The sequence below is a fragment of the Antedon bifida genome, chromosome 2, assembly GCF_963402885.1.
Source record: "Antedon bifida chromosome 2, ecAntBifi1.1, whole genome shotgun sequence".
Classification (NCBI taxonomy): Eukaryota; Metazoa; Echinodermata; class Crinoidea; order Comatulida; family Antedonidae; genus Antedon; species Antedon bifida.
In genome coordinates this window covers 28,127,072-28,141,956 of record NC_136227.1, presented here as the reverse complement: position 1 = coordinate 28,141,956, position 14,885 = coordinate 28,127,072, and the positions used below count along the sequence as shown (strand labels likewise).

The 14,885-nt window shown below is 31.0% G+C and overlaps 2 protein-coding genes across 3 annotated transcripts in view; one reads left to right on the top strand and one right to left on the bottom strand.

Moving 5' to 3' along the window:
* Nucleotides 1-11,400, top strand: part of LOC144858908 (CUE domain-containing protein 1-like) — a 34,904-nt gene extending 23,504 nt beyond the window's left edge. The window contains exons 5-11 of one of the 2 annotated variants that reach the window (XM_078715055.1): nt 2,022-2,195; nt 3,621-3,807; nt 8,370-8,576; nt 8,940-9,012; nt 9,512-9,629; nt 10,382-10,498; nt 11,301-11,400. In XM_078715055.1, the coding sequence (XP_078571181.1) occupies nt 2,022-2,195; nt 3,621-3,807; nt 8,370-8,576; nt 8,940-9,012; nt 9,512-9,629; nt 10,382-10,471 (849 nt within the window). In that variant the 3' untranslated portion in view covers nt 10,472-10,498; nt 11,301-11,400. The remainder of the gene's footprint in view (nt 1-2,021; nt 2,196-3,620; nt 3,808-8,369; nt 8,577-8,939; nt 9,013-9,511; nt 9,630-10,381; nt 10,499-11,300) is intronic. The other variant, XM_078715056.1, reaches the window with a different exon arrangement.
* LOC144858915 (transmembrane emp24 domain-containing protein 2-like) overlaps nt 1-14,885 on the bottom strand; it is a 144,807-nt gene that overhangs the window by 28,288 nt on the left and 101,634 nt on the right. The window lies entirely within an intron of this gene.

The following is a 14,885-nucleotide window of genomic DNA, read 5'->3' as shown; positions in this document are numbered from 1 at the left end:
TAATGGTTATTATAAAATATACTTTTAGAGCTACAACATTGAAAGAGAACAAGCATCATGAAATAGAAAACGGGCACTTCAAGACTTTTTCCACAATGTTATTGTTAAGAAAGTTTATTATCAATGTTGTTGCCAAGTTTTTTTCATAATGAAACAATAAATAAACTTTATCTGGAGCTACACTTTAATATATCTTTGTACATTAACTGTATTACATTACATATCACTATTTAAACTTTTATATTCTTTCTAAATTCAGTCTATTCACACAAAACTTATTTGTAATATAGTTGGGTAAATATTGTTTGCATAGAATAAAAGTCAAAAAATCTCGTCTTCTTAACATAGTGTACAACTACTTCTCTCCTTTAATAAAATCTTCAAAACAAATATAAAGTTCCATGCATCAGCACTATGTCGACATATTAAATAACCGACCCTGGAACTCTTTTTACTTTCTTTAGTAAACAGTAAAGTTACATCCCACTTTTAAACTTTTTATTATTACATTTTTTTGTGGATCAAATATTTCGACTTTGTTCTATTATTATTGTCCTCGACTATATGATTTATTGTTTCTGTTTTATTGCTGCCAAGGCCTCCTCCGTCATCACATGTACATATATTTGTTAACACTGTGGATTAATATTGCTTGAAAAGGTGCCCTCAATAACAACTGAGTCTTAAGTCCTGTAAATATTAATCTTAACTCAAGGACCTATAGTAAAGTATACAAGATTTGCAGTCTATTAAATTTTATTGTAAATAAACCAGTTGGTTTTATTTGATCATTCTCATTTCACAGAATAAACAGTTGCTATGTGAGGGCCTGTTTCTGCTGGCAATTAGAAAACTGGTTTTTGAAAAACATGTTTTTCCCCCTCTGCACTAGAAATGATATACACTGACAAAAAACGGTTTTAAAAACTGATTGAAAAAATTGATTGCACTCGACTTTATCATTAAAAAAACAGTCTTAAAAACGGTTTCTGTTTAGCAATTTTTAGATAAACAAACTCGCACTGAAAACTCACATTCCCACTTTCACCAAATGAACTGTAATGTGGGTAATGATGACGTCATTTTGAACGCTACCTGCAGTTTTACTGTATAAGCTGCAACACAATCTTTGTAGATTTTCGAATCAAATGGTTTTATGGTAGTATGTAATATTAAACTGTAGAATATTAATGGATTGTTAAAGAAAATACTGTATAATAGAAAATAGAATAATTAGCAATAGCAGTATGTGAAAATAAATATTCATTACAATATTGTATCTTTGGAATCCTCTGTGTGCATGCTCAGTACAGTATGTACAGTATACTATATATTGCTGATAATGATTATTAATTTATAAGACTTTAATTGCATTGTAAAATGAATTTTTAATCTGTTTTCATTGACTCTTTAGATGATTCACCATTTCCGTTGTTATTGCTAGCATAAAATATGATAGTGAAAGAAGATTGTGAAATACAGTATTTATTACTGTAATTAAAGAAGATCTTGAAAAGGAGTTCTTTTTCAATGTTTTATGATTGCTTTGACCTTTTTCTGAATCTTGAGTTTCCAAAGAGAAAAATTCTCCCTTTTTAATATCATATATTTTTCATCTTTAAATTCAAAATGGTGGAAAATTGAAAAAATACATACATTTTACAGTATTAACTATAGATTGTGGAACCAAAAATTTGGTATGGTCACTGAAGTTTATTCTAACATAATAGTATACCAAGTTGGTCATGTTATTTATTGTGCGCATGCAAGGTAATGGAACATGCTTTCATGCTCAATTTCCAACACAGTTTTGGTAGAACAAAAATTCTATGTTTTTGTGCTCAAATGGACATACTGTAGATATCACAGGGTGTTGGAAATTGGAAACTCTTTTAATTCACTGTCTTGTCAGAACAACATCCATGTTCTAAACAATTTTACTGTTAAATGATGTGATTAGATATTCTTAGAATATTGTGTAGAGTGAAATAATGTATGTATGTTTTATTTTTGTTTTACAGACAACTTTACCGATTGGAGACAAACCTCTTCCACCAACTCCTTCAAGTTTTCTTGTTGGTGGCAAGCCCAACACACACAATGGTGTCACAAGCACATATAGACATTGGAACCCACCTTTATTAGGCAAACTTCCAGACGATTTCCTCAGAATCATTCCTGCTAAAAAACAACCAGTAAGTATTAACATTTATATAATGTAAATTGGTAAAAAGCTTTTATTGTATAAATTCATTATGTCATGTTAGCTGTCTGGAAAAGTCTGTCTACTAGAACTTAATAGCAAGAGGATGGTTAAGATCAGTAAATCAAGAACTTTTAGCAAGAGCTATTGAGCAAGAATTGTCAGGCAAGAGGTTCCATCATACCTAGTCTGTCAAATATGTGGGTGAGAACTGTTTAAGAAAGAACTGTCTGTTCTGACAAGTAAGTTCTGTTAAGCCAGTTCTGTCAATCAAGTTCTGTCAAGCATGGTCTGTAAGCAAGAACTGTCAAACATGGTCTTTCAAGCTACTGTAGCTGCAAGATCTCTGAAGCAAGTTCTATCAAGCATTGTCTGTCAGGCATTGTCTGTCAAGCTAGTTCTGGGTTTTTTCTCACACACATAGATAACTTGTGATCTGTCCAAACCTTTTATTGTCACGCTTTTATTATAGCAAGAAAACTTAATCATATACTATTTATTACACTATATTCATTTTCATTTTAGAAACATTTGTTTTCATTGAAGAGTAGATAGTATAGTACATCTGTAGAAAATGTAATATTTTCCACCATATTTTTTGCACAGAATGTCTGTCTTAATGTTAAGATTACTACTTAAATGCCATGCATGCAACTGTCCAATTTGTACATGAAGATCAAAGCAGTTAATTACCAAGTAACGTACAGATGCTGACATGGTTCTCGGGTCATGTACTGGCAAGTTTTGGCCTACTTTTGCAAAAATGAATAAAGTATCATTGTAATTTGATATTTTTATTTTCGGACCATTGATTATAATGCAAAATCTAACAGTATCTATAGTACAGCTAGTACATGCAATGGAAATAGAATATGTTTGAAAAGTCATATTTAACTTTATATTTTACTTTACAGTATTTGTAAATGTAACTTTCACTAATAATATTTATTTATTTTAATTTTATGACAGTTTGGAGTCTCCTGGAGGGGCCAGATAGCCACATAGCTGCTAAGGCTAGTGGCTAATAAAACGGCCATCCCCTAAATACTCACAAAGACAAACATATACACAAGATGCTCTACACAAATAAAGTCTTATTACAAATATTTGGGAGTTGTTCTGTCATGAGAACAAAATCAATGATATGAGACATGAAAAAACTTGAACCCAGGACCCTTGGATTGGTAGCCGAGCATCTATATCACCAGCTACAGCTCCACTCCAATTCTACAAAATACATTTTATCTGTGTTTCTTTTTCTGTCTTAGATGTATATATTCTTGTATACCATAGCATAAAATAGCAAAACTTCTTTGTATTTTATTCGTTTTGTGTACATTTCGTTATTTTTGTTGTGTCAAATTTAAAGTAGAGAATAAATTGATTTAATGGTAATTCACAAATTGTTTTACTTTAGGAATTGGTTTCATCTACTCTAAGGCAAAGATTGGCTCAGAACAAAGAACGTCAGAACACAGTAGATAAAGATGATGTTGAGACACAACAGATGCTAGAGGATGAACGAGTGGCGCTAAGTCTACAAAACCAAGAGTTCTTACAAGAACTTCAGAGGAATCCAGAATTTTTGTCAGCTTTAGAAAATGGTATGAAATTGTTAAATATTGTAAGCAATGTGTAGCTTAACTGTTACAATGAAAAGAAATGATGGTGGTATGTATGTTGGTATTCCTGAGGGCATGCTTGGAGGACTATAACATTTGTTTACAGGGTGTATCGATTTGCACATAGCCACATGGAACATTGTGGAAACAAAATATTGACGTTCGATTTGACGGTGCTGGACTGGAACCGTTCTGGAACAGGTGTGGCATATTCAACAAAAAATTGTTTAAGAATTATTTATATTGTGTGCAAAAAGGCATAAGTTCGAGAGTGCTGTGTTACTCAATTGCAATAATAGATATTAGTACTGGATTGTAAAATTTTAACGACCTCTATATGTTATATTTATTGATATAAGAACATTAATTTTTGCCGTCTAAATGGAATAGAATTACCCGATTAATTCTCTAATCAAAACAAAGTAGGCTTATTTTCAATCACTTTACTTTTTTAAGTAACAATTATTAGTTTATCAGACTAATGTCATAAATTACTCAACACTGATTTTTTTTATTGAAGTACGTAACTATTAATTGTTAATTTTTCTGACTGACGCTAACCTTCTACCCTAATTCTGCGATTGAAATGACGACGGCTTATTTTCTACCACTCTATTTTATTGTAATGATTCAGTTTGTAATATAATTACCTTCTGAGAATCTTATGTTCTAAAGCTCTGTCTACACTATCAAACTACTGTAGTTTGACAAAAAATAGTGTGATATACCCAAATATGGTAGTGATATGACATCATCATATTATTGTAATGGTTCAGTTTGTAATGTGTACTGCTTAAGTGCAGCTAATTACCTTCTGAGAATCGTATGTTCTAAAGCTCTGTCTACACTATCAAACTACTGTAGTTTGACAAAAAAAAAGTGTGATGTACCCAAATATGGTAGTGATATGCCAAATATGGTAGTGATATGATATCATATTATTGTAATTGTTCAGTTTGTAATATGTACTGCTTAAGTGCAGCTAATTACCTTCTGAGAATCGTATGTTCTAAAGCTCTGTCTACACTATCAAACTACTGTAGTTTGACAAAAAAAAGTGTGATGTACCCAAATATGGTAGTGATATGCCAAATATGGTAGTGATATGATATTCTCATGTTAATAATGTTAATGAAATTACGATAACTTTTGTATAGGCCCTCATAGTTTTTATATATATATATTTTTGTATTTTCATTCCATTTTCTATATTTTTTTTTGTAAGTATTAGTTGAGTATATAGTATTATCAATTGTACAGCGCTTTGGTCACTTGGAAAAGCGCTATATAAATCCAAATTAAATAATAATTAAATAATCATGTCCATATATGGGCACATTTTTTGGTCACATGAAGTTTGATAGTGTAGACAGAGCTTAAGTACTAGAGTAATGCTATAATGTATTTATTGTAAATTACACCCACATCAAATTTATCATTGATGACGTATATGGAAAAATTGGTTTAAATATATTTGTAGGTAATATAATTTTTTATTTCAACAGCATGCCAATTTTAGAACTTATAATCAGTAGTAACATTATTACCTACAATTCCAATTGAGAATTCGAACCCAGAATCTTCTTTTTGATTCAGACATTCTACCATTAGGTCTCTCTCTTTGAAAACCATGCCGTTTAAGCACTGTCTACACTATCAAACTTTATGTGACAAAAAAAATGTGATGTGCTCATATATGGACATGATGATGTCATATCACTATCATATTTGGTCATATCACTACCATATTTGGGTACAATCACACTTTTTTGTCAAACTGGTTTGATAATGTAAGACAGAGCTTAATAAAGATCTGAAATGTCTGAAATTATTTATTTTATATGTTTAAACTGCATTCTGAATACCAGAGATATCCGGAAACTAGGCATTTCCGGCAAGCCTAAGGGAGATTAATTGACTCTATGTATTAAAGAAGAAATGTGTTTAAAGTGTAATATAAGGAGACTAGAACACTTTACCTCAGCGATTATTCATTTATTCTGTGATCTGAATTTAGTTAAATCTTGCCTAAGAATTTATGTTCAAAATAAATGTGCATACTATTTTAATAATATTGATTCGTCCACCAATGAATAATAACTAGCAGTGAGAATAGGCTAAAACAGATTCTGCACACATTACATAATACAATAAAAAAAAGAACATTTCACAATTATAACACCAATGCTCTTCCTTCTTTATCACCAAGTATCATCCCAGGGGTCAATTTGGGTAAAATTAGAGGGTGGGATTATACTTGGATTTACCATTAATCTAAATTAAAGGATGCGATTATTATCTGAAACATTGTAACTATAGTTACATGGCACAAACTTTATATCAACACATTTCGCCATGCAAACCTTCAAACAATCAAATTAAAATCTTAAATATCACAGTTTTTCCTTACAATTAACAATTAGTGGAACAACTATAATAAAAATACCTTCTTATCTTCAAAACAAAATAATTTTTTTGTCCCCCTTTTACGTATACTACTTGTATAGAGTTATTTACAGCCATTCTTTTGTAAGGTATATATATTTGAATATTATTTCATGCCTTTATTTCTACAGTAGGGCGAATATCAATTTCTTTTGATGGTTGCCAGAAAATCCTTTATTTATATTTCCTCCATGCTCAAACTGACCTTTCAACACTATAACCATAATCTTCATATGTCTGTTATAAGTGGTTATAAATTTAAATAGATTAAGTCATGATAGTTGCTACTCAAAACCGTGACGTTTCTTTGTAATTTTACATTTCTTTGCTTAAAGTTGAGAGTTAAAACAGGATCATATTTACTGGCTTATGTCTGGTTTTCTTCACTTTTGTTATTATTGGAATACAGTACGTTTAGTTTTAGATATATTTCCCTGACAACTTTGATGCTGTGGAGTTTTGTTTAATGCATTTTTAAATGTATGTATTTGTTTCCTTTTTAGTATTATTTTATTAATTTTTTAGCAATATGGTTTTTTTTTTCTTTTGTTGTGGCATTATTATAGTAAGAAATAACTAACCAGTATTTAAGTTGTGACAATATTAAAGTAAGAAGTAACTAAGGTAAAATATTAATTAACCCTAAAAATTCTTTCATAAAAATAATATACAAATACAAATGTATTGTTTTTAATTGTTAGCTAATTAGTTTGCGTTGTTATCCCACAATATGGTTATAGTATTTTTAGGATTATCACACAATTATTGTTTTTAATATTAAACATATGGAAATAATGATACTACAATATTGTAGGCCATTTCCACATTCAATAGAACTATTTTAATTAAGGTCATTCCTTGTTGTTTGATTTTTATATCTTTCATTCAGCCTTACTGTGTACTATTTTGCTGATGTTTTTTAACAATTACCATTTGAAGAGTTCTGTATTATAATATGTTTTACCTTACCGAGAAAAGTCAGAGTGGGTAAATGTTACTTCAGGGGTACCACAAGGGTCAGTTTTGGGCCCTCTTTTATTTTTGATTTATGTAAGTGATATTGTAAATAATATTTCTTCTTCACTTTTTCAATTTGCTGATGATCACACATTATCACGTCCTATTTATAACAATAATGATTGTAAATTGCTTCAAAAGGATTTAGATTTAATTGCTAAATGGGCAAATGTAAACAAACTTCCCTTAAATCCTGTCAAATGCGCCGTAATGCATGTTACAAGATGTAAAGAGATAGTTAACTGGGATTATACCATAGAATCAGACAATATTCCTAAAGTTACAGAATTCAAATTTCTAGGTGTTTATGTAAATAGTTCGTTGTCTTGTCATACACAAGTTAATTATATATGTTGTAAAGCAAGCAGATTGCTTGGTTTCATTTCAAAATGTAGTAAAAATATGTCCTGGTTAGCTATGTTGAACTTATACAAAGCTCTATTACTTCCAGTGGTTACCTACTGTTGTTCAATGTGGGCACCATTTGAGAAATCATATATTAATAGAATAGAAAGTATACAAAGGAAAGCAACAAGGATAATAATGTTTAGAAAGGAAGGTTCCTGGGACACATCTTATTTTCATAGGTTGAAAGTGCTTGAATTATTATCTATTGATGACTTGTTTAAATTAAATAGACTTTCATTAGGATTTAAGGTGTTGAAAGGTTACTGTCCCCATTCTTTCAATGAGTATATTAAAACTAGTGAAAGATGTCCGGGTAGGCTTTTACGTTGGAATTCGAAAGGCAATACTTTTCATAATTCTGTTTTTGTTTCCTTTCCTAGACTATGGGAGCAAATACCAAATGACATAAAAGATTCACAAACAATTTCAATATTTAAGGCTGCTCTAACAAAACACTATATTTCATGTTATGTATAATTTATTTGTATTTTTCTTGTATATGGTTTTATCTTTAACTGATTGTATTGTATGGAGTGAGTGCAGAATCTGTTTGGGCTTTAGCCTATTCTCATTCCTGGTTATTTTTACATTGATGACCGAATAAATATTATTATTATTATTATTATTATTATTAAGTGACCAGTATTTAAATAAAAAGAATTTTATTTTCATAGATTATTCAAATGCAATAAGAAGAGGTGCTGTTGAGCCGATTTCACCATCACTAACACATCAACAATCAGCTATGGGTACACAAACATCACGTCATGTAGAAGGGAATACACATATCGTACAGGATGGAAGTGCTGCAGCTGTTGGAGCAACGGGGAATGCTGCTAGGGATCCAGCTTTTGAAGCTAAATTGTCACACATGGGAAAATGTAATTATTTAAATTTTTATTCAGAATAAATTCAGGTCATAACCATGTTAATCATTATTAGCATTACAATTACATTATTAATAATAATTTTATTTTTTACTTTTTTATCAACAATATCTTTATCAATCATCATCATCATCATAATTATCATCATTTTCATCATTATTTCAAAATAAATTTTATATTGTCAATATATTGTTGTCCTTCAGCCATTTTCACTATACTTCAAAATCTTTCAGCAAAAGTTGACATCATTTTTAATTTTAGAATCTGATTTCATTACTGTTGTCATTGTCACCTCCTTGACGGTCCTTATCTGTCTTTTGTTCAATGCGTTGCTAATTTATGTTCTTGTTTTTGCAGCCACAAAAGTAAAATTAGCACAACTTGCCAAGAAATTCAACAAGAAAAAGAAGAAAAGGAATTCAAGATATGGGTATCCTTTAAAATACAATGTCATACATATTGTTCTGTTGCTCTTAGCACCTCTCTAATAAGAAGTACTGTAAAATAGTACTGTTCATTAGTAATGTAAGGTCCTAGGCATAATATCTGCAAGGGTTCAAGGTCACTTGCTCCATGGTTCTGTTGGTAGAACAGTCTTCTCGGTTAAGGACTATAAACCTTAGGTCCAGTGTACACATCTGGCTCATGTGCATTTTAAAGAACCTAGTACGAGTAGGGGGTTACCCCAGTGTACTAGTATATACACAGCCACTGTCACACACAGACACATCATAATTCATCACGAGGGCCACTTGATTGTCAGCATATGCTGTTTAGGGTCACCCTCTATAAATTGACCATTAACAATATTGTACTCTGGATGAATCTCTCATTTACAGTCACAGTGGTGGCATAAATGGAAGATTTACACAGTTTAACTAGTGTCGCAGTACTTCACTTGTTTGTTTAAATCCTTAATGATATTTTAGGCCAACAGAAACCGGTCCATCATCAGATAGTCTTTTAGATGAGTATGCAGAAGACGATACAAGCCTTTTAACACAACGTAGAGGAAGGGCAGAGGAAAATATATACTCAGACTTACAAGTAAGTACTATCTATCCCATTTTTAGTTGTAATTATCTACTTTGTATTCCATATTCACAATTTATAGTCCATGACAGATCCAGGGTTTTGAAAATGGTGGGCGGGGTAATTTGCCTAAAAAAAATGTGCTGAACTAAATTTCTTTGTTCTGTCATTTGTATTGTATTTTCTAAAAATGTTGGTGTAGGCGGTGCTGGGTGATTGGGAGGGAGGGATTAATGTGTCAGTTTTTCCCTGGATCTGCTATGATAAGATATCATGCTTCATCTTAGTATATTAATCAACCATTAAATTCTGCACAGTTCAAGGGATATACAGTATGCCAGCATACTTAATAGTAGTAGCAAAGGAATTATGATGCTTTAAAATATAATTATGCTACTATAATTGTGCTACATACTTTATTATACAAGGGTGATTCTTTTAACACAATTTTCTCAATCTATACTGCTTTATATCAAACCTTTAATGCTCTATATAAATAATGCTTAAAAAATAAAGCTACAAAAAAACCTGCAAAAGAGAAAGATTCTTCTTAAGCTCTGTCTACACTATCAAACTTTATGTGTAAAAAAATGTGATGTTTCCAAATGTTAAGATGATGATGTCATATCATTATCATATTTGGGCACATCACCTTTTTTTGTCAAACTAGTTTGATCGTGTAAACAGAACTTTAGTGTCTGTGCTACTGTATAACACTTACATGCTTTTAACATCTCTGCTTTCGCTTTTTGCTGTGCACTTTTTAGTCATCGTCTATAAGGAAGAAAAGAGGTAATGAGGAGCCTATAATATACTACAGTGAGGATGATCACTTTCCCTTGCACAGGAACCCATAATCTTGCCTTTACATTGCAGTATTTAAGGTTTGTAGAAGGTTGTTGATGCATGGTTTTACTGTTTTGTTAAGTGTGTCGCATAAAAGGTCACATTACTTCAAGAAACTTCTAGCACATTATATTCAAAGTGCAACTAAAGGCCAACTCAGACAGCGGCGTACGACGAGGCCCGTCATGTTTAAAGTTCTCCTGACGACCTAAAAACTACGCCTGACCTACTCAAGACAACTCGTCTCGATTCAACTAAGACAGCACCGACGAGTCAAGACGTTTCATCGGGTCTCGTTGTATGATGCTGTCTGAGTTGGCCATAACAGAACAGTACACTAGACCAATGGTTTATAGTTGAAGACCCATTCCACCACAAGAACAATGACTCATATCATACATTATATAATGCAAAAGGCCAGTTTTCTTAACTGCTTGGCCAATAAATGAAAGTGCAAACATTTTACAAAAATGGCAAACACAATTTTGCAAAACTTGCAACCAAAATATGTCACTTTTTTTTTTTTTTTCAATTGCGTGCAACTGAATTTACACTCCGTGGCAATCAATCAGATGAGAAGTAGAACACCACAGCTGTGTGTGCGTTTTGTGTATATTACCTAGAATTCAATCAGCTGTTATTTAACTTTCCTAATTTACATTTTTGTATCACTATCAAATTTAGTTTATTTAAAAATCAATTTAAAGCGATTTTTTCTCTTTCCGCAAACTATTAAAATTATTAAATTAACTAACCATTGTTTGTTTGTTTGTAATATTTATAGTTTTAAAAACCTTGCAAAAATATGATTTAAATTAATATTTTGTTCTACTTCAACAGACAGTTCGTAAGCAGACAACTAAACCAGAAGAAGAGCAGTCACTGACATCAGAGGCCTGACATCGTCAAGATTTATAAATAGAATATCTACAGTTTGTAGTTCATAAAAACACCAATGCAAATTAATGTTTTCATTACTAATTCGTTCTGTTATGGTTTCCCCATTGATAGCAGAAATCACAACATTGTGTTCATCTGTACATAACACAGGCAGTACACACTCGACTCTCTGATATGACTGTATTCCCTTCTTCAACCGATTCTCGGTACTGTATATTTTTGCAGTATCGTAGGCAAATTCTGTATTACAGTGTCACATATGTATCACATATGATGCCTGTATCATAGATTATACCTTAACAACAGACATCAAGTGTGTGGCACTGTTTGACAGAATTTGTTGATGGTACTGGACCAATAAAAATAGAGAATTTGGTGTCCTACATGAAATATATTTTTATTATATTTTGTCTTATTTTTAAGCTTTCCAAGTCTATTTATCTATTACATTGTTTTAATGTTTGTGAAATTCATTTTAATATATTTTAATATTATTTTAATGTATTTTTACACTTTAAAAACAAAAGAAAAAATTAGCAAGGACATTTAAAAATAGAATGCAAAATTGTTTCATCACTAAAAATAATATAATATATATATATACAATACATAGCTTTCTTTCCAGCATTAATAATACACCTATTAAAAAATTAAAAATCTATTAAATATTGTTTCCTCATCTGAACTGGTATAAGAATGTATCCCTCTTGCCCAAAAAAAAAATAAGTAAAAATGTAGTTTTTTATTTTATATCTTAATTCTATAAAAACCTACAATTGATTGAGTTGTAGGCTTACTATATATTTTTTGTCGTGTTTTATTTATTTTGCAAAACCATTTCCAATTACTGTAATTGTTCTAGTAAAAAGTCCCCAAAGAAAAGTTCCAAAGTTTCAATAGAAATGGGTATTGGAAGCTGGGAAACGAACACTTTTTGTTTGAAGGTCAGATTTCAGTTCAATTCAGTTTTTAAAAGTACACCTTGTTATTGTAAATGTTATTACTGTTAATCCTAACATTTTAGTAATAAAAGCATTCCAGAATTTGCAAGTATTATAAAAAGTTCAATCCATATTTTTCTGTGTAATAATAAAATTAGTGCCTTTTATTGCTTCATAAATACAGGGTTCATTATTAGGGACTTTTGATCAAGACTTATAACCTTGCGTTTAAACTTTGGTTTGTGAATATTTTGTCTTGCTTTGTCTATTCTAAAGCTCTGTCAAACTAGTTTGACAAAAAAGTATGATGTCACATTTGTTGTCGAATAAAGTTTGATAGTGTAGACAGAGCTTAAAATCTGGAAGCAATTTCACAAGAGTACTAGGTTTCTTTTTGGAGGCATATTGCAAAGTGTGTCACAATTAAAAATGTCTTCCCTTTATCCCTATATTTCATTCAGTGTGAACTGACTTGTTTTGTTTTATGGTAGAACCCCCTTTTGGGGCACCCCTATTATCACTTTCCTGTGATATGAACAATGAAAAATACATGTTTTAACACTGTTTGGGGAACACCCCTATTACAAGGTGTTCCCTTAATAAAGGTGTCCCCTTGGGGGTTCCACTGTATTGTTTAACTAATTAAGAAATCCTAATCAATGCATATTGCTTGTACAAATCTTCAGAGTTCATATGTTTATATATAGACATAGTAATTGCAAGTTGCAGTAATTTACTATCTCACCTATTTAATAATAATAATCATGTTGTTGAAAGCTGTTTGCATCTTCTTACAATTACCAAATATAGTCGTATTTGAGTACAGTCTAGTTTGAGTTTCATGTAATTAATTGTGGCATGGATTTCTGTCTTTATCTCTATTATATACAAAGCAACAGAAACAGAGCTTAAACTATTTACAATTAATATTAAAATAATGTAGGGCAGTTATGATATATTACTATGTGTTTGCAAAAGAGTTTATTTATGTAGTTTTAAATATATAAGCTGGTGTATATAATAAAATAAAGTTTATTATAATATTAGTGTAATGCTCTATGAAGTAGTAGAGCATTGTGATCTCTAGGAAAGAGCTATTAACTTAATGTTAGGATTTATTCAGAATCATGACATTGCTCCTCATTTGAATATTATTTGAATAATGCATATTCATTTATGTTAATGAATTACTGTATGTTTCTAACTTTCAGTGCTCAACTACAGCAGTCATTAACTCTGAGTAATTGCTATCCAAGAGTGGATCTGGGGAAGTACTAAATAATAACATTCTGTCAAAAATATCAAAAAGTAGTTTGATATCATTTTAGATGTCAAAAGGGGGAGCATATGTGTGATGCCCCTAGCGCTACTCCCTTGACCCGCCCCTGATAAATCACCAAATATAGAGTGTTAATTCAAATATAAAGCTTGGAAGTTACCAAATAGATATACAGTAAATTGAAATGTATGTTATATCATGGAGGTACTTGTTTTATACCTCCTTATATAAAAATATAAATTGAAACGTATGTTATATAGGCTATTTATTGTTTCAGCACCTTGATACAAATCTCTAATTGGAATACAATTGTAATATATGTGATTAAATAATGATAATCATAAAAATGTGATAGCAAATATGAATATAAAAGATACACTTATTATCATAAAAATTAATACCAAAAGAGGTATACTGTAATAATAGAAATTTGATTAATATACCGAAAAGCTCTGTTAACACTATCAAACTTTATGTGACAAAAAAATGTGATGTGCCCATTTATAGACATAATGATGCCATATCACTACCATATTTGTGCATATCACTACCATATTTGAGCACATCACTACCATATTTGAGCACATCACACATAGTTTGATAGTGTAGACAGAACTGTACAGTGCCATGCTCATGGTGAACTCAACTCAGGTTATCACCAGTATAGAACCTTTCTTCCAAGTTCTGTCAAACTAGATAGTGTAGACAGAGCTTTAAACGTACAAAATGGAGTACATAGCCACTTGCTGGTTGACATATTTACTTACTAATCACAAGGTCCTTTGTCGAAAATGAAAGCTTCTAAATGTGTAACGAACATACAGACATTATCAGGCAAGTACAACATTAGGAATGCTGATTTTGTCATCTGGAATAAATCGGTTGAAGACGAAGGTGCCTGAACACAGAGGCACTATATATACAAATTGTCATGAAGATAATGACACAAAATGGCTGGTGTATACCACATGACTTCTTAAATTCACAGAGCTTCATAACAATAATTGATAAATTTTTTATTATTTCGTATCTTAATTGGTCATTGTACCCTGTTGAAAACAATACACTACATAAGACTGAATTGGTCTCATCAAAGTCTCAAGTTGCAGAATGAAATAAGAATATAGGCTGGTTAATTGTTTTAATATGTTGAATTTGTTTTTAAAGTGAGTATTGCTATGCATGTGTGAAGTGCATAGAATTATTGAGGGTCTGTAGTACTTCTGCTGAGTTTTTTCTGCTTTAAAACATTGTACAATCACATTTCATATTCTAATAGGCTTCTTATCAAAGCTTTTGAAGATG